The 26,654-nt window shown below is 36.2% G+C and overlaps 1 protein-coding gene across 3 annotated transcripts in view; it reads left to right on the top strand.

Annotated features, from left to right (window-relative positions):
- The window catches only part of LOC150098264 (spatacsin), an 891,110-nt gene that overhangs the window by 515,082 nt on the left and 349,374 nt on the right, over window positions 1-26,654 (top strand). For all 3 annotated transcript variants that reach the window (XM_090406151.1, XM_090406152.1, XM_090406153.1), the window contains exon 23: window positions 9,527-9,666. In XM_090406151.1, the coding sequence (XP_090262277.1) occupies window positions 9,527-9,666 (140 nt within the window). The remainder of the gene's footprint in view (window positions 1-9,526; window positions 9,667-26,654) is intronic.

Here is a 26,654-nt window from a genome sequence, read left to right as displayed (position 1 = left end):
TGAGAACAGAGCAAATGTTAGCAAAGCGGACAGTATCAACAGTCGGATGGAAAATGTCAGAATTAATGTTGAATGTGCAGCCGTGAAAACAGAGGAGTATAAAATGGACAGAAATAAAGAAATAGTGTGCTTGAATCTTATAATTCACAGGAAAAAGAGCAAAATAAAAAATTGGAAAAACGGCAAGAGAAATGTTTAGGACTAAGAAGAGGAAACAGGTGGTCCGAAGTAATAATAAAGACCAGGCAAAGAAATATGGGCGGTTCTAAGACTGTAGTAGCAAATTATAGACCAATCTCTATCTCAGCTGTGGTGGCAAAAATACTGGAAAATCTGGTCCAAAAGAGAATTCAAGAATGGGTGGATAAGTATATGATACATGAGGGACAACATGGCTTTGCGAAGTGTCAATCATGCCTTAGTAATTTACTAACTTTTTTATAACAGAGTGACAGCTGAGTTGGATAAAGGAAATGGCTACATGATGATTTTGCAAAGGCATTTGACAGAATACCACATGGACTTCTGTTATACAAATTAGAACAAAAGGGGATGGACATCCTGAATAAACCACTCTCTGAGTGTTTATTCAGGAGTAGAGTCCAAAAGACAGCCTGTGACTAGTGGTGTGCTGCAGGGTTCTGTTCTTGGACCACTGCTGTTTAATTTGTTCATTAAAGATATAGGAAAGGATCTGAGAGGAACTGTGCATCTGTTTGAGGATGATGCAAAGTTAGGTAGAGCAATGGTGAATGCTCAGGATGTCAATTTGCAGGATGATTTGGATAGTTCGGAGGACTGGGCTAAGGAGAATGGATGTCAATTTAATGTGAAATAATGTAAGGTTTTGCATTTTGGGGTGAAAAGATTAGCAGCAGTATATCACATTGGTGGAACTGTACTCCAGGTGATTGATGAGGCCAGGAATTTGGGAGTGCTGGTGGATAGGGAGTTGAAGTTTAGGGGACATCGCAGAAGTGGCAAAATCAGCTCATCAAATCACTTGGTTGCTGAAAAACACTAATGAGCAGAGACAAACAGGTTATTGTTCCTCTGTATCAAGCCTTGATAAGACCCCATCTAGACTACTGTGCCCAGATATGGGCGCCAGTGTTTCTTCTCGATGAGGAGGAGGTGGAGTGGATCCAGAGACGAGTGACCAAGATGATAGCAGGTCTATGGAATGAACCTTATGAGAACAGGTTGAAGATTTGTGGGTTGCAAAAATTGGTTGATAGGTGGAAAAGGGTTAATGTGATTAAGACATTCAAATTACTAAAGGGTTTCTATGAGATTTCAGAAGATATTTTTGAGAATAGGACTGGTTGCGAGAGGACTAGAGGCCATCCATGGAAGCTTGGTAAGAGTGTGGTTAGCAAGGGTGTTAGAGCTAGGTTTTTTACTTGTAGAGTGGTAAATGAGTGGAATAAGCTGCCAGAGTCTGTTGTGGGTACCATGACTGTAAATGAGTTCAAGGTGAAGTATGATTGTTACTGTGTGAATGTTGAATAGTTGTTCTTGACATGATGTTGGGCCTCCCTCAATGAGTCTTAAGGACTCCTTGGAGCTGCCCATAATAATAATAATATGACACTGGTCATGAGAATAAGGGGGCGACTGTGGACAGATATCAAAAATCGGTATATGGAGAAGCAGAAGTCGAGAAAAAGTAGGTGACTAGTGGAGTGCCGCAAGGTTCAGTGTTAATAGCACTACTGTTTAATTTGTACATAAATGATATAGGAAATATGTTGTTTGCTGAAGTTGCAAAATTAGGCAGAGTAATAGTTAATCAAGACAATATGGACAGCTTGCAGGATGATTTAAATAGGCTGCCTGTATAGACAAAAGATAATGGATGTCAATTTAATGTAGAAAAGTGTAAAGTTATGCATTTTGGGATAAATCAATTACAAACTCTGTACCACACTGATGGAATCATACGCCAAGAATAGATGAAGCTAGGGATTGTGATTGATAGAGTTCAAGTTTAGAGGGCATATTACTATGGTAATTCATAAGATGACTTGGCTATTGAAGAATACTAACAAGTAGAGATAAGGAAGTTGCTATTCCTCTTTATAATGGCTTGATACTTCCACATATAGATTACTGTGCTCAGGTCTAGTCTGTTGGGTTTCTCGAGGATGAGAGAGAGAGAGAGGTGAAGATCCTGGGGACCAAATCTGAGAACAATAGTCCAAGTGTGGTCTGATCAGGGTCTTATACAACAGAATGATAACTGTTTTATCTCTGCAGGTCAGCATCTTTCTCATTATTGCAGCAATCGTCTGTTGTTACGTTCACCACCTTTGCAATATGTCCCCTAAATTTCAGGTTTCTATCAATCATCAAACCCAGATCTCTTGTCTCTTCTACTTCCTCCAGTTTAACTCCTCCCATAGAGTATGCAGTGTCCCATTGATTTGTCCCAAACTTCAAGACCTTACATTTTGCCGAGTTAAACTGACATCCAAATTCATTTGCCCATCCATCTAGCTTATTCAAATCCTCTTGCAGGGCTGCTGCATCTGCACTATTACTAATAATATTTACCAGCTTTGCATCATCTGCAAACAACTGAATATCCCCTTGCAATCCACTGACAATGTCATTGATATAAAGGTTAAACAATATAGGTCCCAGTACTGAGTCCTGTGGGACCCCACTTGTAACCGTCTGCTTCCTTGAAACTGCCCCACCATACACAACTCTCTGATACCTATCAGACAGCCAATCCTGAATCCAGTTGACCAATCTGACATCTAGACCTATGTGCTGCAACTTAAATATCAGCTTATCATGTGGTACCCTGTCTAATACCTTCGCCAAGTCTAAGAAATGGCAGTATATGCCTTTCCCTCATCTAATGCTCTTGTAACTTTATCATAAAAGTCTAGCATATTGCTAAAACAAGAGTCCCCCCTTCACAAATCCATGTTGACTCTCACAGATAACATTACCCTAATCTGCCCAGTGCTGTATATGGTCCTTCACTACTTTTTCCAAGATCTTACTAACTAATGATGACACAATAGTGTCTAATTATAGGCCAGTCTGCTACCACCCTTATGCAATTGAATTGGAGGGATCTTACCTGCCTTCCATTCCCTGTGCACCTTTCCCTCAGCCAGACTTTCATTGAAAAGCCAGGTCAAAGGCACCGTCAGTTCCCTAGCACATTCTCTCAAAACTCGTGGTGAAATACCATCCACTCCCACAGCTTTTCTGACATCCAGATTACTCAGTATTGAAACATACTCTCCTCCTGTACCTCTAAACCTCAAACCTGCCCTATCCCTCTAGCATTAAAACTGATTCCTCCAGGATGAAATACTACAATAAAGTGTTCATTGAACAATTCCACTATGTCCTCTGCATCAGTCACTCTATTCCCAATTTTATCCCACAATATCATTTTTCCACAGTCATTTCTCCTCCTATTGGCCACATATCTAAAAAATTCCCTAGGAATTTCTTTGGATCTTAGGGCAAATCTCCTCTCATATTCCAGTTTCTTCCTTACCGTACTAGTCACTCTTCTGGCCTGTGTTTTATACTCTTTAAGCATCTTCTCTTCACCTGTCTCCTTATATCTCTTCCATAGCCTCTTTTTTGCAGGCAATTCCTGTTTAATATTCTTTCTTTTAAGGTTACACGGTGATCAGCATTCATATTAATCAAATTAGGGAAACAAAACACGTGTTAAAAAGATTATTTTACTGATTACAAATGAAATAATAACTTTACGTTTCGACCCCTGTATTGAGGTCATCTTCAGAAGGATACATTCAAAAGTATAAGAACAAGCTACATGCTATTGCACACTACACAAGTAAATTACATCTACGTTGTTAACTAATCTTTTTTTCTTAGCCTGCCCTCTAGTGGAAAAAAAAAATAAAATAAATAAATAAAAACCACAATAAACTCTGCTAAAGTCCTCATGTACTAGGATTCTTCTGGAATTATACAGTTATATTATGATTATCTTCTGGATTTGTACAGGTTGCTATTGAATGTTGAAGGGAAAAAAAAAAAAAAAAAAAAAAAACTTCACTGGGTCTTGTATTGAAATTTTTCTTTGTGGTTGCTATGAAGGTTGTAGATGGGTCCTCCACATTCTTGGAATTGTTAGACCATCATTTTTATTCAGATTCGGATCATGTTTGAGCATCTCGCATGCTTCCTTGAATTTCTGCTCAAACCAGGTTTTGGTGCGGTGTAGGGACTTGGTACCTTTCCAGTCAATTCTGTGGTATGTTTGGAGTGCATGGTCAGAAAGGCCGGTTTTTCCAAAATGGAGGTATTTTATGGGACGTTTGTGTTCATCCTTTCTGATTGGGATGGTTCGTCCTGTTTCCCCTATGTACGGTATGTTACAAGTGCAATCTATTTTGTAAACCACCGGGTGGGCTAAGTGTGGCAGGGGATCCTTGGAAGAATTGAGTAGGTGCCTTAATTTTGTCGGGGGTTTGAAGGTGGTTTTGATGTTGTATTTGTGTAGTGTTCTGTCTATTTTTTCTGAAATGCCTCTAACATATGGTATAGCAATAGCATTCTTGAAATCTTTTTTGTTATTAGTGGTATCTTTGTGGAGGATCTTGTGAATGGTTTTTATACTGTATCCATTTTTTATAAAGGTATGTTTGATGGCCTCATATTCATGGTTAAGAACTTGTTCAGTTGAACAAATGGTTTGAGCTCTGTGTTTAAGGGTGCTTATAACCCCTAGTTTTTGTGTTGGGTGGTGATAGGAAAAAGAAAAAAAGATTAGTTAACAACATAGATGTAATTTACTTGTGTAGTGTGCAATAGCATGTAGCTTGTTCTTATACTTCTGAATGTAGTGTGCAATAGCATGTAGCTTGTTCTTATACTTCTGAATGTATCCTTCTGAAGATGACCTCAATACAGGGGTCGAAACGTAAAGTTATTATTTTATTTGTAATCAGTAAAATAATCTTTTTAACACTTGTGTTTTGTTTCCCTAATTTAATTAATATGAATGCTGATCACCGTGTAACCTTAAAAGAAAGAGTCATCATAATCCATGGAGATGTGACACACAAGCAGTGCAGCCTCTACGGTAAACTAAAGCTACGTATTTCCATGATAATTAATCGCCTGGCCTTTTTGAAACGTTGTAGAGACAGCAACTTAATACCGAACTGCATTAAACTGAAGAAGAAATTTACTTCAGCTAAAGCGCCCCGTATCTATGCCAGACTAGAAAAAGCTTTGTTACGAGAACAAATTCACGAGACACGAAAGAACCTAGCATCGACCCAAGCCAAAGTGTTACAACTGAAATCTGAACTATCCAGTTACGTTAATCAGGAAATTTGGAATATTCTAGACAGGATCACAGACGACTCGGCCAAGCACCTACTACTCAAAAACAAAGAGCACTTAATAACAAAGTTTCAAGCATTAAAACTACAGGAAAGCACAAGACAATTCCGAAGCCATAATGGAAGGAGCAGCCAATCACCCAACAACACAGTTAGGAGCAACCAACCACCATTGGACCGCTGTCTGGTTATCAACCAATCGGATTACAACCTCACACAAGGTGACCTCTCACTACTATAGAAAGGTTTAAATTACGGCATTGCTCCGAGGTCAGTAAATAAACTAGATATAATATATCATATCGAGAGAGGTTTAAGATCCCTGCCTGTTTACTAAATTCAACCAAAAAATTAAGCAGCAACCTAAACAAAGCGGATAAACTGGCCCTCAAATCCCTTAAAAATAACCGTGACATTATTATCACTAAAGCCAATAAAGGGAACGCCACTGTTGTTTTAAATCGGACAACCTACATCGAAAAATTGAACCATTTGGTATCGGACCACAACACCTACCAAATGGTAAATTACAACCCCACACAACGTAACAAAAAGAAAACTACTAAACTACTTAAATCAGTCAACACGTGGCCGGAAGAAACAATCAAAAAATGAATACCACAGTATGCCCGCGCACCCAGAATTTATGGCCTACCAAAAGTACACAAAACAAACACGCCATTACGTCCTATTGTGGAAGAAATTGACAGTCCGAATTACTACTTAGACAAAAAATTAGCTGCCACACTCAAGGAATTGGTTGGTCATTCCCCTTCCTACAAAAAACAATACACAACAATTCATAAACAAAATTAAAAATATTACACTCAACGACCAAGATCTATTAGTCAGCTTTGACATGACTTCCCTTTTCACCAATATCCCAATCAATGATACTATCCTACTCTTACAGAACATATTTCCACACGACATCACGGCCCTCTTTGCCCACGTACGCCGCTCCGGATATTTCATGTGACAAAACAATTTTTACCTTCAAAAAGAAGGTACCGCTATGGGCTCTCCACTCTCCCCCCAATAGTGAACTTTTATATGGATGATTTTGAGCAACGAGCTCTAGAATCGGCGTGCCTAAAGCCCAAAATTTGGCTCAGATACGTCGACGATATTTTCGCCATTTGGCCCCACGGCCACCAAGCACTAGATACATTCCTCAGCCACCTGAACAAACAACACGAACGCATCCAATTCACCATTGAAATAGAAAAAAACAACTCTCTTCCGTTCCTGGACACACTTGTCACACGTCTTCCTTCAGGCTGTCTCTCCTCAGTTTACCGCAAATCTACACACACACACACACACAGGCCAATACATACACAAAACTTCCTATCACCACCCGACACAAAACTAGGGGTTATAAGCACCCTTAAACACAGAGCTCAAACCATTTGTTCAACTAAACAAGCTCTTAACCATGAATATGAGGCCATCAAACATACCTTTATAAAAAATGGATACAGTATAAAAACCATTCACAAGATCCTCCACAAAGATACCACTAATAACAAAAAAGATTTCAAGAATGCTATTGCTATACCATATGTTAGAGGCATTTCAGAAAAAATAGACAGAACACTACACAAATACAACATCAAAACCACCTTCAAACCCCCGACAAAATTAAGGCACCTACTCAATTCTTCCAAGGATCCCCTGCCACACTTAGCCCACCCGGTGGTTTACAAAATAGATTGCACTTGTAACATACCGTACATAGGGGAAACAGGACGAACCATCCCAATCAGAAAGGATGAACACAAACGTCCCATAAAATACCTCCATTTTGGAAAAACCGGCCTTTCTGACCATGCACTCCAAACATACCACAGAATTGACTGGAAAGGTACCAAGTCCCTACACCGCACCAAAACCTGGTTTGAGCAGAAATTCAAGGAAGCATGCGAGATGCTCAAACATGATCCGAATCTGAATAAAAATGATGGTCTAACAATTCCAAGAATGTGGAGGACCCATCTACAACCTTCATAGCAACCACAAAGAAAAATTTCAATACAAGACCCAGTGAAGTGTTTTTTTGTTTTGTTTTTTCCCTTCAACATTCAATAGCAATCTGTACAAATCCAGAAGATAATCATAATATAACTGTATAATTCCAGAAGAATTCTAGTACATGAGGACTTTAGCAGAGTTTATTGTAGTTTTTATTTATTTATTTTTTTATTTATTTATTTATTATTTTTTTTTCCACTAGAGGGCAGGCTAAGAAAAAAAGATTAGTTAACAACGTAGATGTAATTTACTTGTGTAGTGTGCAATAGCATGTAGCTTGTTCTTATACTTTTGAATGTATCCTTCTGAAGATGACCTCAATACAGGGGTCGAAACGTAAAGTTATTATTTCATTTGTAATCAGTAAAATAATCCTTTTAACACTTGTGTTTTGTTTCCCTGTTTAATATTGTTTGTCATCCACTTTACTCCACATTATGTCCTCTTGTTAACTTGTGATATACAACTTACCATTGCTGCTAACAAATATTCTTTCATAATTTCCCACGCACTAATGATATCCCAGCCTTCCAATTCCTCCCTCCATGAAACTTCCCCAAGTTGACATCTTAGACTATTATAATCACCTGCCTTATAATTCCACATACGTTCCTGTCTCTTTGATACTCCTGCATGTCTATTCATTTTCCAAGTCAAAACCATATGGTCACTCTCTCCAACTGGTGGGAGAGATGTCATCTCAGTTATTATCAGCTCTTCTGATGCTATAACCAAATCGAAAACTCTTGAACCTCTTGTTCCTTCTGTTACATGTTGCCTAAGACATTTGTCCCTCAAGAATTCTACAAATTCCATTCCCTTATTGCTACATGCATCTTCCTCTTCCCAATTTATACTACTGTAGTTAAAATCTCCCATAACAATCATTCTTCTTGCACTTGCCAAACTCAACTGTGTAAACATTTCCTGATCCCCACCATCTGTGCTCCTGGGTCTGTAGCAACACCTCACTAAATATCCCGTCCTGCCCACCTCTACTTCACACCATATGCTTTCAAAATCATTAGCGTCACTGCCTTCCAAAGTCTTCACTCTTAGAGGACATAGGTCGTCACATATCATAAGCAGTACTCCACCACCACGCTTTCCCTTCCTATCCTGCCGAAAAATTCTGTACCCAGCGACCTCTATTCCTGTTATTATATCCTCTTCTGTCAACCATGTCTCAGTGATCACAATAATATTTGGCCAGTCTGATGCTATCTGCACCACCAATTCCTCTCTCTTATTCCGGAGTCTCCTGGCATTAGTATAAAGCATAAAAATGCCATTGTTTCTATACCCAGCATTATCCCCTCTAGACTCCAATGGGCTCAGCGTTACCTGATGTCATCCCCCTTCTCCCAAGTGCCCATTTCCACAAGAGGCCACCCCTGCTACCATCCTCCCTGTGACACACTGACGTTCAGAACAGCAATCTCTCCAGATGCCTATGTCCTTCCTCATTCAAATGTAAGCAGTCTCTCGCATACAATTCCTCTCTGTACTCAAACACACCCCAAGCATCCACATATTCCAGTCCTCTCTTGTCACATATTCTAGCTATTATGTCATTCAATATTACTGCTCTTCTGCTCAACTCGTCATTATCATACCTAGGCAACACACACAATCTTTCCTCTCTGTGTCTTCTTTCTACCACCTCGAGCAAGAATCTCATATCTCTCGCTGCTCTATATTTACACCACCACTCAAGTCATTTGTTCCCACCATCACAATAATCTCATTCACCATTTCACTTCTCTTAACTGCCAAAGCCACACTTTCTATCATTCCTGCTGGCAAACACTCCTCACGCATCCTATCTTGAACACCACGGATCATTGAGTCCCCATACATTATACCTCTTACCATTCCCTATCTCGTATTGTTTCCACATATTCGGATTGTATTGATTGTGTTACTATTTTACAACATGTTAATAGGTAACAGACAAAAAAGTTAAGACTTTATTAAGAAATCGTATTACATGAATCCTTAGACCTTAAGCCACTCACTTGTATAAAAAAATCAGATATATTTATATGAGCTTTCACATCAGAAAAATCCTGTATGTGCTACTGTCTCATAGGAATCGCAGTTTGAGCTGTTAACTAATTTCCATCATATCATTTCAGTGCATCATTTTATATATTCAAAAGATTTATTTGGACTGCTTCTTGACTGTCATAATATGCCATCACCTTCTAAATGCCTCTTACAAGTCAGTTATGCAACCTGGAATCCTGTACTGTCACTTTTAGCTGTTTCATATGAGGTTAGTCATCATGATTACAATATATGCTATTATGTGTTAATTGATTAAATGTTTAAGTTATAATTTTCTTTAGTTACTGATTGAAAGTAATCATCCTGGTCACCTTCGTGGATACACATCTCATCATCTTTCTGGATATCGCATTTCTTTCAATTTAAAAAAAGTATGTACTATTTCTGGAGCAAGAGTCTTGTAAAGTGGGTGCTTAAGGGTCAAAGCTGTATAACTGAGAGGAGACCTCCACATAGCCTTTAAAGGAATGCGGAGAACCGACCAGGGCTTCTGACCTAATGTCCAATCCTCACCTTCTCGTGGTGCATTGTTGGGTATCTACTTGGATACTGAACGAACGAGGATGGGCTGGCAATTTGGGATTTAGCCGACCAAATTGTATTCTTATTGGTTAAACCAAAATAAAAAATGATGGTACAACATGACAAAATTTCATGCCGGCTGGGGCATCGCCCGGTTAAACAAGGCCCCCGTTGTTTTTGCCAGGGAACCAGGGCGAACAGCGAAAGGTCAGCTACTGGAACAAATCTGAAAACAAACCCCAACTCAACATCACCAGAGTTAAAGATCGGTACTATCAACGTAAGAAGCCTGAATGGCAAAGAAATGGAGCTAGCTGAGGAATTAGATAAGTACCAGATCGACATAATAGGGGTGACTGAAACAAAATAGACCAAAACTGGTGAGATCTTTCTGAGCAATAAATACAAAATATTATATTCAGGCAATGACAATCAAGGAAAAGAAGGAGTAGCCATAGTATTCAACGCAAAATACGAGGCTAATCTTCTTGAATAGCAGTCGGTCTCAAGTAGAGTAATGTGAGCAAATATTAGAAAAGGGAACTGGACAATGAGACTTATTTGTGCCTATGGTCCCACAGAAGGTTCTACTAAGGTAGAAGTGGAGGAATTTTTTGACGCTTTAGAAAAAGCAACTGACACAATGAAAAAGGAAAAGTTGGTCCTTGTTGGGGATCTAAATAGTAGGAAATGATTGTGAGACATACAAAAATATTTTAGGAAAATTTGGAGAAAAGAGTAAAGCTAATAATAATGGCAAATATCTGTTGGATTTCTGCTCAGGACATGGACTGGTTATTACTAACACCATGTTCCAACATAAAAATGTGCACAAATTCACATGGAGGGAAGAGGCTAGGAATAAGAAAAGTCTCATTAACTATGTTATTGTTGATAGTTATGTTTTCTCCCTGGTGCAGGACACCAGAGTGTACAGAGGATTTGAAATTGGAAGTGATCACTATTTAGTCTTGAGCAGGATAAAATTGAATTTCATATCGAAAAGAATAACATGTAAGAAAGTTTTAAAGCGAATAAAAGTTGAGCAGCTCTCAGATGTGAACTGTAGACTAAAATATAGAAAGATTATTGAAAAGAAAATGAAAGAGTTTGAGAACAGGAACCAAACCTTGGAGATTCAGTGGCAAACTCTGAAGAAAACATTGATTGATTCTGCCAGAAAGGCATGTGGTGAGGTTCTGTGCAAGGATAAAAAAAATCAGAACTCCCTGGTGGATACAGGAAGTTAAAGAGGCAGTGAAGGAAAAGAAGAAAGCATATCAAAAGTTCCTGGCAAATAAGTCAGCTTTTACTCTTACAGAATACAGAGACAAATGTAAGAAAGCTAAACAGTGTTTAAAACTAGCTAAACAAAAGTCACGGGTGGACTTTGGCAAGAATATAGAAAATAAATATCAAGAAGGTGGCAAAATATTCTGGAAGTTGTTGAAGAAGCTTAGAAATGGAGGAAAGAATGTTGTAAAAGGAGTTAGAGATGATAAAGGTGACATGAAAACAGGAGAAAAAGATATCCTTGAAGTATGGAGTAATTACTTTGAAAAACTGCTAAATGAAACAAGCAGTGATGACAGCACAGTGATAAAAAACACTGACCAGGCATGCAGTCAGGAATACATATCCATACTTGAAGTAGAAAAAGCTATCAAAGGCTTGAAATATGGAAAGGCAGCAGGAGTAGATGATATTCGACCAGAAATGATGAAGTATGGTGGTATAAAAGTCTTACAGTGGCTGCACTGCATAGTTCATAAAGCCTGAATAGAGGGACGAATTCCCGATGATTAGAGTAGAGCTCTCATAGTACCCATATATATTAAAAAGGGAAATAAAACAATGTGAGAATTACAGAGGTATTTCCCTACTGAGTGTTCCTGGCAAGTTCTATGCAAGTATAAAACCGTTTCTCAAGTAAAACTTGAGAAACGGTTGAGAAGAATTGTGGAAGAAAAGCTTGGTGAAGAAAAAAACAGGATTCAGGCCAAATAGAGGCTGTCAGGATCAGATCTTCACTTTACGACAAATAGTCGAGAAAGCATGGGAATATAACAAAGATCTGTATTTAAGTTTTGTCGATTTGGAAAAAGCATATGACAAGGTGCCAAGAGAGGAGCTATTCAATATGCTGCAGTTATATGGTGTCAGTGGGGCATTATATCAAGCAATACTTAGTCTTTATTTGAGTTGTAAGTCAGCAGTTAGAATTGAAGTAAGTACAGGAAGATGGTTTAATGTTAAATCTGGTGTGAGACAAGGATGTACATTATCCCTTCTGTTATTCATTATCTATATGGATCACATTATGAAGGAAAGTGGTATTAAACCTGATATCAAAATTGGTGATGTTAATGTCAGCTCTTTGCTTTATGCGGATGGTGTTATACTTCTAAATAAATCCGCTACAAGTCTGCAGGATTCTCTGACTAAATTCAATTGCTGTTGTAATAGATATGGTATGAAGGTCAGCAATAAAAAGGCAAAGACAATGAAAATAGGCAGAATCATTGAAAATGTCAACTGTGTTGTGAATGGAGAACCTGTGGAACAAGTATAACATTTCCGCTACTTAGGCACGATTTTTACTGAAGATGGTAAATTAAATATAGAAATAGACAACAGAATCAGCAAAGCTGGTATGGTGGGAAGTCAATTGAATAAATTCATATGGAATAAGAGAGAAATTAGTCAAAACACTAAATTAGCTGTATACAAAACAGTGTTCAAACCAGTTTTAACTTATGGATCTGAGAGCTGGGTCAGAAGTAAAACACTTGACCTAAGACTAGAGACTGCAGATATGAGAGTTCTGAGAAAGATTAGAGGTGTGAACAGATGGCATCAATGGCAATATCATATTAAAAATGAGGATATTAGGAAAGAACTTGACATTGTCAGCATCCAAGAATGCGTTAGCAGAGCTAATCTCAGGTGGTATGGTCACTTAAATAGAATGGGAGAGGAAAGATTAGCAAATCAAGTGTTCTCTGCCAGGTTGGCAGGAAAACGACCCAGAGGAAGACCAAGATATAGGTGGATTGATACAGTACAAAGTGCCTTAGACGATAGAAATATAAGATCTAATAATGTTGGAGTCTTGACAAGTAACAGACTGATTTGGAGGAAAATTGTAGATAGGAAGTTAGTAATGATGTAATGTTTTCATGTAGTACTGTCATATCCTGTTCACCCCTTGAGGGTACATGGCAGGAATTTGATGATGATGAGTCTTGTAAATTGAGTGGAAACAATAGTCAGACCAAGGAAATGAGGAGTAGAAATTCTGGAGATCATCCCAGTTGGCTCCTTTGTAGTACCAGAGGATGTGAGGTTGGGAGTGGGTGGGGGACGGGGTGGGGCTTTCTGTGGGAGAAGAGAATTGTACAAGATTGTGATCTGAGTTGCTGAGAGGAGAGGCGACCTCTGCAGTGTATCTGGAGGGAGAACTAGTCAAAAAGAGATCCAGAGTATTTGGAGAGTGAACAGATCTGTATTTAAGTTTTGTCGATTTGGAAAAAGCATATGACAAGGTGCCAAGAGAGGAGCTATTCAATATGCTGCAGTTATATGGTGTCAGTGGGGCATTATATCAAGCAATACTTAGTCTTTATTTGAGTTGTAAGTCAGCAGTTAGAATTGAAGTAAGTACAGGAAAATGGTTTAATGTTAAATCTGGTGTGAGACAAGGATGTACATTATCCCTTCTGTTATTCATTATCTATATGGATCACATTATGAAGGAAAGTGGTATTAAACCTGATATCAAAATTGGTGATGTTAATGTCAGCTCTTTGCTTTATGCGGATGGTGTTATACTTCTAAATAAATCCGCTACAAGTCTGCAGGATTCTCTGACTAAATTCAATTGCTGTTGTAATAGATATGGTATGAAGGTCAGCAATAAAAAGGCAAAGACAATGAAAATAGGCAGAATCATTGAAAATGTCAACTGTGTTGTGAATGGAGAACCTGTGGAACAAGTATAACATTTCCGCTACTTAGGCACGATTTTTACTGAAGATGGTAAATTAAATATAGAAATAGATAACAGAATCAGCAAAGCTGGTATGGTGGGAAGTCAATTGAATAAATTCATATGGAATAAGAGAGAAATTAGTCAAAACACTAAATTAGCTGTATACAAAACAGTGTTCAAACCAGTTTTAACTTATGGATCTGAGAGCTGGGTCAGAAGTAAAACACTTGACCTAAGACTAGAGACTGCAGATATGAGAGTTCTGAGAAAGATTAGAGGTGTGAACAGATGGCATCAATGGCAATATCATATTAAAAATGAGGATATTAGGAAAGAACTTGACATTGTCAGCATCCAAGAATGCGTTAGCAGAGCTAATCTCAGGTGGTATGGTCACTTAAATAGAATGGGAGAGGAAAGATTAGCAAATCAAGTGTTCTCTGCTAGGTTGGCAGGAAAACGACCCAGAGGAAGACCAAGATATAGCTGGATTGATACAGTACAAAGTGCCTTAGACGATAGAAATATAAGATCTAATAATGTTGGAGTCTTGACAAGGAACAGACTGATTTGGAGGAAAATTGTAGATAGGAAGTTAGTAATGATGTAATGTTTTCATGTAGTACTGTCATATCCTGTTCACCCCTTGAGGGTACATGGCAGGAATTTGATGATGATGAGTCTTGTAAATACCTGGATGATCTGTTATAAAACTCGATGAGAACAGCTAATTTTATTTGGCACTGGAAGCTATATGAAGTTGGTTACTCTTTACAGAACTCTTGCATCAATGGGGGGGGGGGTGCACAAATAACAGTGGATATGATTAAGTGTGTGAAGGGAGATAGAGGTAGTATTTTCCAAATGATCTCTTTCATTCATGCAATTTCATCATTACCATCATAATCATTATCAAAATATGTACTCTCCTGGTGTGTAGAATACCGTGATAGTACTACATGACATCTTTACATTATTACTAACTTCCTATTTTCTTCCAGATTAATCTGTTATCTGTGGTCAACATTAGTATAAAATTATATACTTAGATCTTCTGAGGAGCGCTTCTAAATGCATCAGTCCACTTAGATATTGGTCTTCCTCTTAGTCTTTTTCCTGCACTAATGGAATCAGACTAACCTCCCATTCTGAATAAACGAATATATCACCTGTGAATAGCTCTACTCACATGTTCATGAATGCTAACAGTGTCAAATATATTTTCATTTTTAATATGCTTTTGCTAAGAACCATCATATCTGTCTTCTCCTATCTTTTGATGACAAACAAGGGCATCAAGGATAGAAATCTTATTTATGTTCTCCAATCTTTGATTCCCTTGCTGGTCTTCAGCTAAGCTCTTGGATTCATAAATTAAAATTGGTTTGAATTCTATTTTGCAAATGCTAATTTAGTCTTTTAACTAATTTCTCTTGCATTTCACGTTAATGTATTCAGGTTGATTCTTTTTTAAAAAATTGTAATTACAATTTTTTATCATATTCCCTCTTTTCTTCATATCAACTAAGCTTGATTCCCCACCCACCCACACACACTCAACCTATCCCCATAGGGAGAATTCCAAAGCCCTGTTAGCAGCTTGGTCACTTGTTCTGGATCCTCTCTACCAGTTCAGGATACCCCCATCCCCAAGACGAGATTAACATATCCAGTTGTGATATCAAAGTTAATGCCACTTCACTTTGTAATGTATTTCATATAGATGATGATTAAGAATGGAGATGGTGTGCATCCTTGTCTCATACCTTATTTACATCAACCAGCCATCTTCCCATACCTCCTTCAATTCTGACTGTTGACTCGACTCGAATGTAGATTACGTATTGCTTTATATAGTCTCATTTGAACCATATAACTGTAGCATTTTAAAGAGCTTGTGTCTTGGCACCATGTCATATGCCTTTGTTAAATATGTCGTTATTTTTATATGTTATCTAATCTTCAAACATATCTTGTCCTCTGCGCCTTTGTAAAAACTAGTTATCTCGTTTAAACCTTTCTTCTTAACCTTTACTTTACTACTAGACTTATGGCCGAAAATAATATAAAGTTCATGTGTGCAAAACGTACAGAACAAAAAAATCTCCTCAGACTGGAGCCAATCTCTTTGTCTGACCTACTGGTGTTTATTCTCAAGTGAATTTGGAAAATTTATTTAGTTTCTAGCTGTGCCACCAAATTTTAAATTTGTGGGTGGGAGGTGAATCTTCCCCCAAAGATCAACACACAGTAAACCACACTGAACTTTTCTCTCTTAATTCTAAGTAAATCTATGAACTTAAATTTTCTGTTAAGCAGTCATAACAATATCTATTTTTAAGGCTCAGACAGATTCGAATTTTATGAGTAGTGCATTGGAAATAGAAATCAAGCAAGTTATTTAAACAAGAAAACAATTTATTTAACATCAGTGAAATGTACAATGAGTCAATTTTAAGTTCTAAGTAAATTAGCTTCTCTGCTTCAAATTACAACTAATGACTACGTGTACAATTTAGTTCCTCATCATATTCAATTCTAATAAGACCAAGTGACTATAATTTTTTCTCGTTAATCATGGTTAAACTGAGATCAATCTTACATAACATTCTACAAGCTTAAGCAATAGCTATAACGTAAAATACACGATGTTTCACTTTACATTTTAGCCAGACCTTCTCTCACATATAACAAAATATTTTAACTATCAGCATAAGGCCTAAAGTCCTCAAGTATCACTATAAAACAAGTCTCTTAAATAAATCACCATCACAATCTTCTTAAACAAAGGAAAAATCTTACTTTGAACAGATGTCTGGTCTTTTCTGAATGATCCCTAAAATCACTTCTGTTACACCTGATATCTTAGGAATATAGTATTCTCAGCTATCATGGCGTAACATGAAGAATAAATATCATAAATTAAAACCCCTGCATAAAAAATGAATTATTTAATGGAAAATTTCTTGCATCCAGTAAAATGTATAAAACGTAAGGGTTGTTGTTAAAGTAGCTGATAAAGGAAGGAATGTATTAATATTGTAATATGACTTAAAATAAGGAATTCTAACTAAATAAGTAGCTAACAAAGGAAAGTATAGATTAATATTGAAATACGATTAAAAATGAGAGAGTTAAGTAAATAAGTAGAAATGGGTGAGTTATAAAATACGTTATGTGGGAGATTAAGTTATTAAGTAGAATTCATAGAAAAAGTTTGAAAGGGGATTAAGTCAGACTAGCACAAGAAAAGCAAAGCTATCACTTAGGACCGATCCCCGGATTGAAACATTGAGAACGGGCTTGCCGATCAAATGACGTTTGGTAAGAAAACGCCACCCTAATTGGTCGATGATTAAAAAACAAGTAGAAGGAGGAGAAAGGAAGTAAGAAAAGGTGCCGTTAGGGGAGCAGCTATAAAAGGGTTGGTAACCCCAATGGAGAAAAAGAAACTCCCTTTTTGGATAGTCGCTTTTGGCCTTGGAGTTTGGTTTTGGTTCCGGTGGAGTTCACGGGGTTTTCCTGAGTGGCGACAGGGGTGATATTATCTCCTTGTCACAACACGGAAACGAAAGTGAGCGGGATTTCAATTCCCTTTTTCCCGAGTAGGAAGCAAAGGAAAAATTGCCATAGAGTCCTAGAAAAGGAGGGATCTTCTTCATTTCGACGCTAGTGATAACTACGCAAAGCAGAAAGCTGTAAAGAGATCAATGTCCTCGTTGCTGATAGTAGAGCAAATATATGTGTGTTAAAGTATTCCAGAGTTACGAGAAGTTATACCAGAGGTTCGTTTGGAAAAGAATAAAGGCCCATACGAAGAGCTCAAGAAAGGTACTGTAAATCATAACCTATGTTAGCTAGAAATTTGTCTGTGAAAAGAATCGTGATTCCAATACATAACTGTTGAAGTTATACTAGGACTTTAGTATATGATAAAATGTGTTATGTGTAGATTGACTAGTATTAAAGATTTGTGAATGATTAAGAGTCCTAAGGTATTTTTGCATGTCTATTATATTGCACAAGATATTTAAATGACATAATTGTGTGTTAGTGCAAATAATGGTATAACGGAATAGTGTGAATTAAGTAATTACGTATCCTAAGAATTGAATGCCTAATGTAATGTATAAAATAATTGAAATGTCACGAGTATGTGTTAGCAGTGAATAATTTGTTAATCTACTTCAGTGCGAAAAATCAGATAGTGTGAATTGATCTAATTTGTTCACATCAGGTGAATTTATGAATTAATGTGTATGGCGGCATAATCACAAATAGCCATATTGCTTGTAATAATTTAATGCTAGTCTATAAGTATTTTAGTTTAGTATTTGAATTGTACCATGTTTAGAAACTTAATAAACCTTTTGTTCAGTGATAAAAGAGTTGTCTGATGTTGCTAATCCAATGCACCGCTTAAAATCTTCGTACCAAATCACGCGGGAAAATTTAATGTTGAGGAAAGAGATTAAGAGTCATGACTGCAATAATATTTAAATACTAAGAGATAAATTCGAGATTGACTTTCTCCCTATTTATGACAACATAAATGGTGCAGTTGATAACCACTTGAAAATATTGTACTTAGTCACGCGGAAAATTTAAGTTGAGAATCGAGTTAAGTGTCACGACTGCAATAGTTACACTTTCAGATATATTTGAGTTCTTTCTCCTTGTTTATGTATGTAATATCCTAAACTAAATATCCCAAAAGGCGCAGTATAAATACAAATATTAGGGGTACTACAGGGAGCAATAACTTAGATATTGGTATAAGTTTTGGTAAAATCTCGGGCATAGAAGTTAGAAGAATATAGATAAAAGGAATTTGTAAGATTAGAGTAGAAATCGTAAATTGGGACACAACAGTTCTTTCTATTACCGTCCGACTTTAGTACTGCACTTGGATATCATCTCTGGGATTTCGTGAGATCTCCTCTTAATATCAGCGAACATTTGGATCTTGGCAGCATGAAAACTCGACATCTAATTTCTTGTAAAATCGTATATCTTAGTCACGTCGCTTTCTCAGCATTTTCTGTCTGGAACGCAGGTCTCCGATGGCGATTACAAATTATTTCCGACAATGTTAGCAAAACTCCGCTGCTGTAGCGTACATCGTAACTTCAGGTCAGAACCCCATGTGACCTCGAAACTCCTCACTGACCCGAGAACGGGAACGCACGCCAGATCGACTCAAACTCCTACTCCAAGAAAAAGGCAAGACAAGACCCCGTTTCGATTAACGATTAACTTTTCTGACTCTAAGGGTGAGTCAGACATGCAAAGCACTTTTCATGTTCCCCACTATCTGACATAGAAACAGTGAGTGGAAATCAGTACATCGAAACTCGGAGATCGATAGATTTCGATCTCCGAGTTTCGTATACCGGCTTGAAAATAATGAGGGATTTTTTATCTCCTTAACTTAGTGAGTGGAAATGTTTGTGAGCTAATTGCTCGCCCTAGGTGGGCTTGGAGGTTAAATGTCAGAGGAGGGAGTAGTATGGCTTTGGATCTTTTGTATTTGAAGCAGAGTGTGGCATTGTAATTTGTAGCTAGTTGAACCAGTTCACTGGGGTGTGCAGATGCTTTTTTGAAGAACTTTGTTTGCTGTAGTTTGCAGAAAAGTGTATATGTAGGGGACATCTGTGTCTCGATGGAACCGCACAGTTCTACTGAACCATGGGGCGCATTTATTCTGTACTCGTAATTTGAGAATGTTAGTATCGGCAGTATGACTCCAGACTGGAGAAGCATAAGTGAGTATAGGGTGGACCATTAGTTTGTTGATTAGCAGTTTGATTCTGGTGTTTAGTTTACTGTCCCTGTTGATTAGAGGATAGAGTTGAGCAATGGCTTTTGATGCCTTTGCATAGAGAGCCTTGATATGAGAATTGAAAGTTAGCCTTTTGTCTAGTTGTACACCAAGGTATTTGACTTCTGTTTTCCAGGGTATTTTTGTGTTGAATAGGAGGATGTCCTCTTTGGGAAGTATCGGTCTTATGGTGAATAGCATGGCTATGCTCTTCTGGGGGTTTACTTGTAGTCTCCATTTAGAGAACCACTTCTGAATCTGTAGTATGTTTTCTTGTGGTTTATTGATGGCTGTGTGTGGTTTTAGAGATCTGCTTAATACTGCTGTATCATCTGCATACAGAGCCAGGATGGATGACAATGGATTGTGTGGGATATCAGCCATGTATATGGAAAACAGAATCGGAGCTAGTAATGATCCTTGTGGGACTCCAGCCGTGAGACGTTTCTCAGCTGATACTGCGCCTTTGATTTTGATTTGCATATGCCTGTCGGAAGACCCCGTTTCGACGAAGCGAACTTCTATTTATACAGTCCCAATTACCTTCATTTTTGCTTATGTCATCACCCCCCCCCAAAGGTACTTTGGTGGTTTGCACCCATCACCCTCGTCGATCGGTGCAATTAGTCGGGAGAACCCCGCGCACTATTGACCCTTGAAGTTGCAGTTGCCCCAGGTCATTTGTTAATACCTTAATCCGTCTGAAATTACTGGTGACTAAGAGGTTTCTTTAGACACTATTAATCTTACACTTATTTTTCTGTTCTTTTACAAAACCCTTTAAGGTGACAATATTCATATACAAATTTTATTATTTCCAAATTAAAAATATGAAAATTTCTCTATTAACCCACAAGTATTTTTAGTGAATTTTATTTACCAGTAAAATTGGTATATAAGGTATTTTTGTATAAAATTCCTTCTACACAGATTTTCTCTCCCGCAAAAAAAATTTTTTTAAGAAAATTTTTTCAATTCCTGCAATTTTTCTGGAGAGAATTTGACCACAAACTTGTTTACTTCCTTCCTTTGTATCTATCTCGGATCTAATCTGCACCTTATTTCATTATGTGTTTTATCCTCATGATTATGTCGTGATGACTCTTTTCTGTCGTGTTCTAACTCACCATCTAGTTTTAAGTCACTTTTATGAATAAAATAACTAATTGAGAAGAGATCACCGATCCAAGAGTAGGGAAATTTATATTTATACTGCGCCACCCTATTCTTAGATTAGTCTATATAAATAGTAGGATCAATTCTTAATTAGGTTAGCAGTCATCTCATTAGGCCAAATTATTACTATCATTTTTACTTGGGGTTCCCGCTAGATTCGAACATTTATGAACGGTGCAATAAAAAGGAATTCAGGCAAACACAATATCTAGATCAACAAAATAAAACATTTAATATATGATATGGTTAACAAATACAAGAACTCTATTTTAAAATGGAACTATACAATTAACTTAACACATCTTCTTAGGTCACTGATGCTAATTCAATGTTCTAACTTTCATATACAATTCACAGTCTCAAAAATACAAATCTTCTTATCTCAAGTTAATATAACAACTTCACATTTAATCAGTCTTCACAAATCTATCAGCTCAATGTTTATATTCACAGCAGGCAATAAACTACGTAAGCAATATTCCAAGCAAATATATTCCGGACCTTGAGCGTCGGAGATATATTACAGTTAATGCTAGAATAGAAAAACTTATACAACTACTCTTACCAGACAAATTCTTCAACACATTAAATTATTGAGAGAGCACTTATGAATTAACTTAATTAACGTTAGCGGAACACACATAATAAAAATTCTCCACAGTTTAAACTGTATTACTGTAAGTCGCACTTCACTATTCCAAACAACAGTAATTAGGTACTAATATCTTTTCCTGTTCACTTTTCTCCAAGTAATCAATATAACCTTTTCCTAGGGCAACATGGAATTTAATCGTAATCCAGATTAACTGGAACTAATCAGAATTTTCGCATTGACTATCCAGTTTCCTTTTATCTGATTACGGCATCAACCTTTCTTCATAACAACAGCTGATTTCGCTTATAATATTAAACTTTATGATTCACTACTTATTGGTTCACTTCCGAACACTATTTTCATAAATTCCTGCCATAAGGATTCTATAATCTTCCTTTACTTCTTTATTTGTATGCTGCCTTCCTTCTGGTTCTGCAAAACTCTCTCCTCCCTCGCTTAATAATAATTCTTCTCTTCCTTTCTGTCTTATCTCATTATGACCTTCCTTCTCCTGTACCGTTCTATCTATGACCTTCACTCCCACCTTACGTTCGAACGCCACGCTCTACTCCACTCGTGGTTGTTTACGCGTGCGTCTCCATGACAATAGACTAAGCGTAAACATTTCGCTAATGTAATGTATGCTCTCTTACTACTACATGAGTGATTACATAACATTAAATATTTCACAAATAAGAACAACATAATATTTAAGCTACTTCTTCAACTTTTTTGATTACGTATACAGTTAAATATAAAATAACACTTTACGTTACATCATATATATTTGGTTATACAAAATTCTATACATTTTAATATTTTATAAACTAATAATAGATCAGGTTTTAATTAAATATTTAATTAGTAATTCTTAATTAAGGAATAATAAATAATTTTATATAAGTCATGATTAATATTTAATAAGCAATGTTAAATGTGAATGAAAAATAATAAATTACATAACATAGCTTCATTCACAATTTAACATAGGCTCACCCTTTCTTTGAAAAATTTTTATTATAAGAAAATTTTTTCTTTTGACACTAGGCTCCTTTAAAAAAAAAGAACTGGATTACATATTTCCTTTTCGATTTCTCAAGTAATACCCAGTTTTACTGAATCTTGGTTCCTTATTATGATTTGTGCCTTTATTCTCCTTCACATTTTCATCAATTCTCTTATTACTATTATTATCAATTTCTGCATGTCTTCTAAGTTTGTAGTATAGGATTCTCTTCTTTGAATTAAATTCACGTTTTCCATTATTAGAATTAAGTTTTTGTTGTCTCACAACTCTGTGGTTTGTTCTACAATATAGATTAGACATTTTACCAAAATTGACTTCAACCTTTAGTTTGCTATTAGTGGTAACTTCTGATTTGGGTTTTGTCACTACTACTTTTTGCTCATGAGTAAGAAGAGGAGTATCAGATTGAATGTCTACATGAGAGTTATCACCACTATCTCTATTAGATGATTGATTTACAGCTGATTTTTCTTCAGTAGATGGTCCTGATTCAAGTGGCAATCTAAATTGTTTTGTTTGATACCTAGTCTTATCACAATCATGAATTTCATTTCTTCTGATATGTCTCCTTTTGTTCATCAGGGTTATTTCCTTCTTAGAAAAGTCACAAGAAAATTGATATCTTGCTAAGAAGTTTGTTCCCAAGATAATGTGAGAACCTAGATTAGAAGTAGTGGGGACAACAAGTAGGTCTTGCCACACATACAGTCCAAATTCTGGTAGGTATATTCTAGCTCGAACACCTTTTCATACGCTACATAGTTTGGATTTGAAAGAGTAGTAATTTTTACAGGTTGTCTAAGTTTGGCAATACTATTCCTTAACTTATATCTTATACTTTGGAGATAGTCCTTTCTAATAGTTGAAGCATTACATCCAGTATCTAATAAAATACTACACTTAGAACCTAGGATTTCTCCTCTAACTGTCATCATTCTATCATTAGGTGCCTGGTGTTTCTGAATTCTATTATTTCTTCTGTGGGGTTTGTATCCAAACTTTGAGTTCCATCTATTGTTATAGTAGTTTTCCTTGTTATGGAAACAGTTCCTGGCATAATGTCCAACTTTGTTGCAATTATAACACCTAAGAGGATTTCTTTGCTTTGTTTCTGTCTTAGATTGAGGAATAGCAGACATTTGTTGTCTAACATCATTTAATCCTTGCATTACTTTATCTAGACTACTTAAAATAGGTTGACTTTGTCTTTCAACTTCATGTTTGATCATCTCATCAATTTTATTTGTAGTGGGGTTTTGATTTTCTTGAGAACTCAAAGTAATAGCTGATAGCTGTCTCACAACTTCATTAAGACTATCCATTATTGGCTGATTTAACTTATTCACCTCCTGGTGAATTAGGGATTTCACTTCTGTCATCAGTTTCTTGTCCAATTGCTCTTTACTTTCAGTCATGTAGTTTACACTACTTGAATTTTCTCCAGTATTCTTCGCTTTTCCTTTTTCAACTTTACTTCTCTTTTCTATTTCTGGTTGGTTGAATGAACTATCAGTCTTATTCACAATATTCACAAGACTTGCATTGTTTGAGGGATAAAGGTCTCCTAATATTTGTTCTTTTTCCTTAACACTTTTGAGACACTCTTCTAAAGTAGAAATCTTCTTCTTATATGCTGTTTCTCTCAATTCTTGTCTAAGACCTTGCCTAAATTGTTGGAACACAGCCCAATCTAAGTGAGGTTTATCTTCACCAGTAACATTCAAACTGTTGGCCAATGTTAATAACCGATTGTGAAAATCAGTAACAGTTTCTTTATCCTTTTGAACAATTTTCTGCAATTTCCATAAGTTGGGACCTACACTTCTAAGTTTACAAAATTGAGACAATAAAGTTTCTTTAAATTTGGAATACTCAAAAGTTTCTCGAAGTATTGGAGAAGAATGCAAAAATGTTTTTGCTTTACCTACTAATTTGCTTCTAATCAAAACTAGCAATTGAAAATCAGTCCAACCTGCAATTTCTCTAAGTTTTTCAACATAGGTAAAGAAGAATAGTACATCATCTGATTCTTCACCTGAATATTGGGGAAAAACCTGTTGCGGGTTTACCGTACGAAAGAATTCACTGTCGTTCATTTCAGAGCTTGATGTGACAGCCATAATGATTAATAAATTATTACCTCAATAAATACAATAATCTTTCTACCTTAAAATAAACTTTTATCTTTGCCTGACTCCAGATTATAACCAGTTCACTGTGATTTACTTATTTCACTTTCTAAAGTTTCAGGGAGCAATTCTACGATTATTATTACAAAACTAAATTCAATCTCTTAACTTATAGTTGTTAAATTTAATTCCTATCTATTAAATCACATCCTGCCGACTGCGCCATTTTGTCGTGACGACTCTTTTCTGTCGTGTTCTAACTCACCATCTAGTTTTAAGTCACTTTTATGAATAATACAACTAATTACGAAATGATCACCGATCCAAAAGTAGGGAAATATATATTTATACTGCGCCACCCTATTCTTAGATTAGTCTATATAAATAGTAGGATCAGTTCTAAATTAAGTTAGCAGTCATCTCATTAGGCCAAATCATCTATTATCATTTTTACTTGGGGTTCCTGCAAGATTCGAATGTTTATGAACGGTGCAATAATAAGGAATTCAGGCAAACACAATATTTAGATCAACAAAATAAAATATTTAATATATGATATGGTTAACAAATACAAGAACTCTATTTTAAAATGGAACTATACAATTAACTCAATATATCTTCTTAGGTCAGTTATGCCAATTCAATGTTTTAACTTTCATATACAATTCACAGTCTCAAAAACACAAATCTTCTTATCCTTAGTCTATATAACAAACTTCACATTTAAACAGTCTTCACAAATCTACCAGCTCAATGTTTATATTCACAGCAGGCAATATACTACGTAAGTAATATTCCAAGCAAATATATTCCGGACTTTGAGCATCAGAGATATATCACAGTTAATGCTAAAATAGACAACCTTATACAACTACTCTTACCAGACAAATTCTTCAACACATCAAATTATTGAGAGAGCACTTATGAATTAACTTAATTAACGTTAGCGGAACACACATAATAAAAAATTCTCCAAGTTTAAACTATACTAGTGTTAGTCGCACTTCACTATTCCAAACAACAGTAATTAGGTACTGATATCTTCTCTTGTTCACTTTTCTCCAAGTAATCAATATAATCTTTTCCTAGGGCAACATAGAATTAAATCGTAATCCAGATTAACTGGAACTAATCAGAATTTTCGCATTGACTGTCCAGTTTCCTTTTTATCTGATTACGGCATCAACCTTTCTTCATAACAACAGCTGACTTCGCTTATAACATTAAACTTTATGATTCACTACTTATTGGTTCACTTCCGAACACTACTTTCATAAATTTCTGCCCTGAGGATTTTATAATCTTGGTTCCGCAAAACTCTCTCCTCCCTCGCTTAATAATAATTCTTCTCTTCCTTTCTGTCTTATCTCATTATGACCTTCCTTCTCCTTTACCATTCTATCTATGACCTTCACTCCCACCTTACGTTCGAACGCCACACTCTACTCCACTCGTGGTTGTTTACGCGTGCGTCTCCATGACAATAGACTAAGCGTAAACATTTCGCTAATGTAATGTATGCTCTTTTACTACTACATGAGTGATTACATAACATTAAATATTTCACAAATAAGAACAACAGAATATTTAAGCTACTTCTTCAACTTTTTGATTACGTATACAGTTAAATATAAAATAACACTTTACGTTACATCATATATATTTGGTTATACAAAATTCTATACATTTTAATATTTTATAAACTAATAAGAGATCAGGTTTTAATTAAATATTTAATTAGTAATTCTTAATTAAGGAATAATAAATAATTTTATATAAGTCATGATTAATATTTAATAAGCAATGTTAAATGTGAATGAAAAATAATAAATTACATAACATAGCTTCATTCACAATTTAACAATTACACCTAATTTGGTGGCTATCTTTTAGTGCTTTGGACCTAAAGAATTCTCCATTAAATTTGTTCATAAA

This window comes from Typopeltis vanoorti, chromosome 16 (genome assembly GCF_054136105.1).
Source record: "Typopeltis vanoorti isolate ZY-2024b chromosome 16, IOZ_Tvanoo_1.0, whole genome shotgun sequence".
Classification (NCBI taxonomy): Eukaryota; Metazoa; Arthropoda; class Arachnida; order Uropygi; family Thelyphonidae; genus Typopeltis; species Typopeltis vanoorti.
Note: the sequence above shows the minus strand (reverse complement) of the source record. Positions and strands in the feature narration are given on the sequence as shown.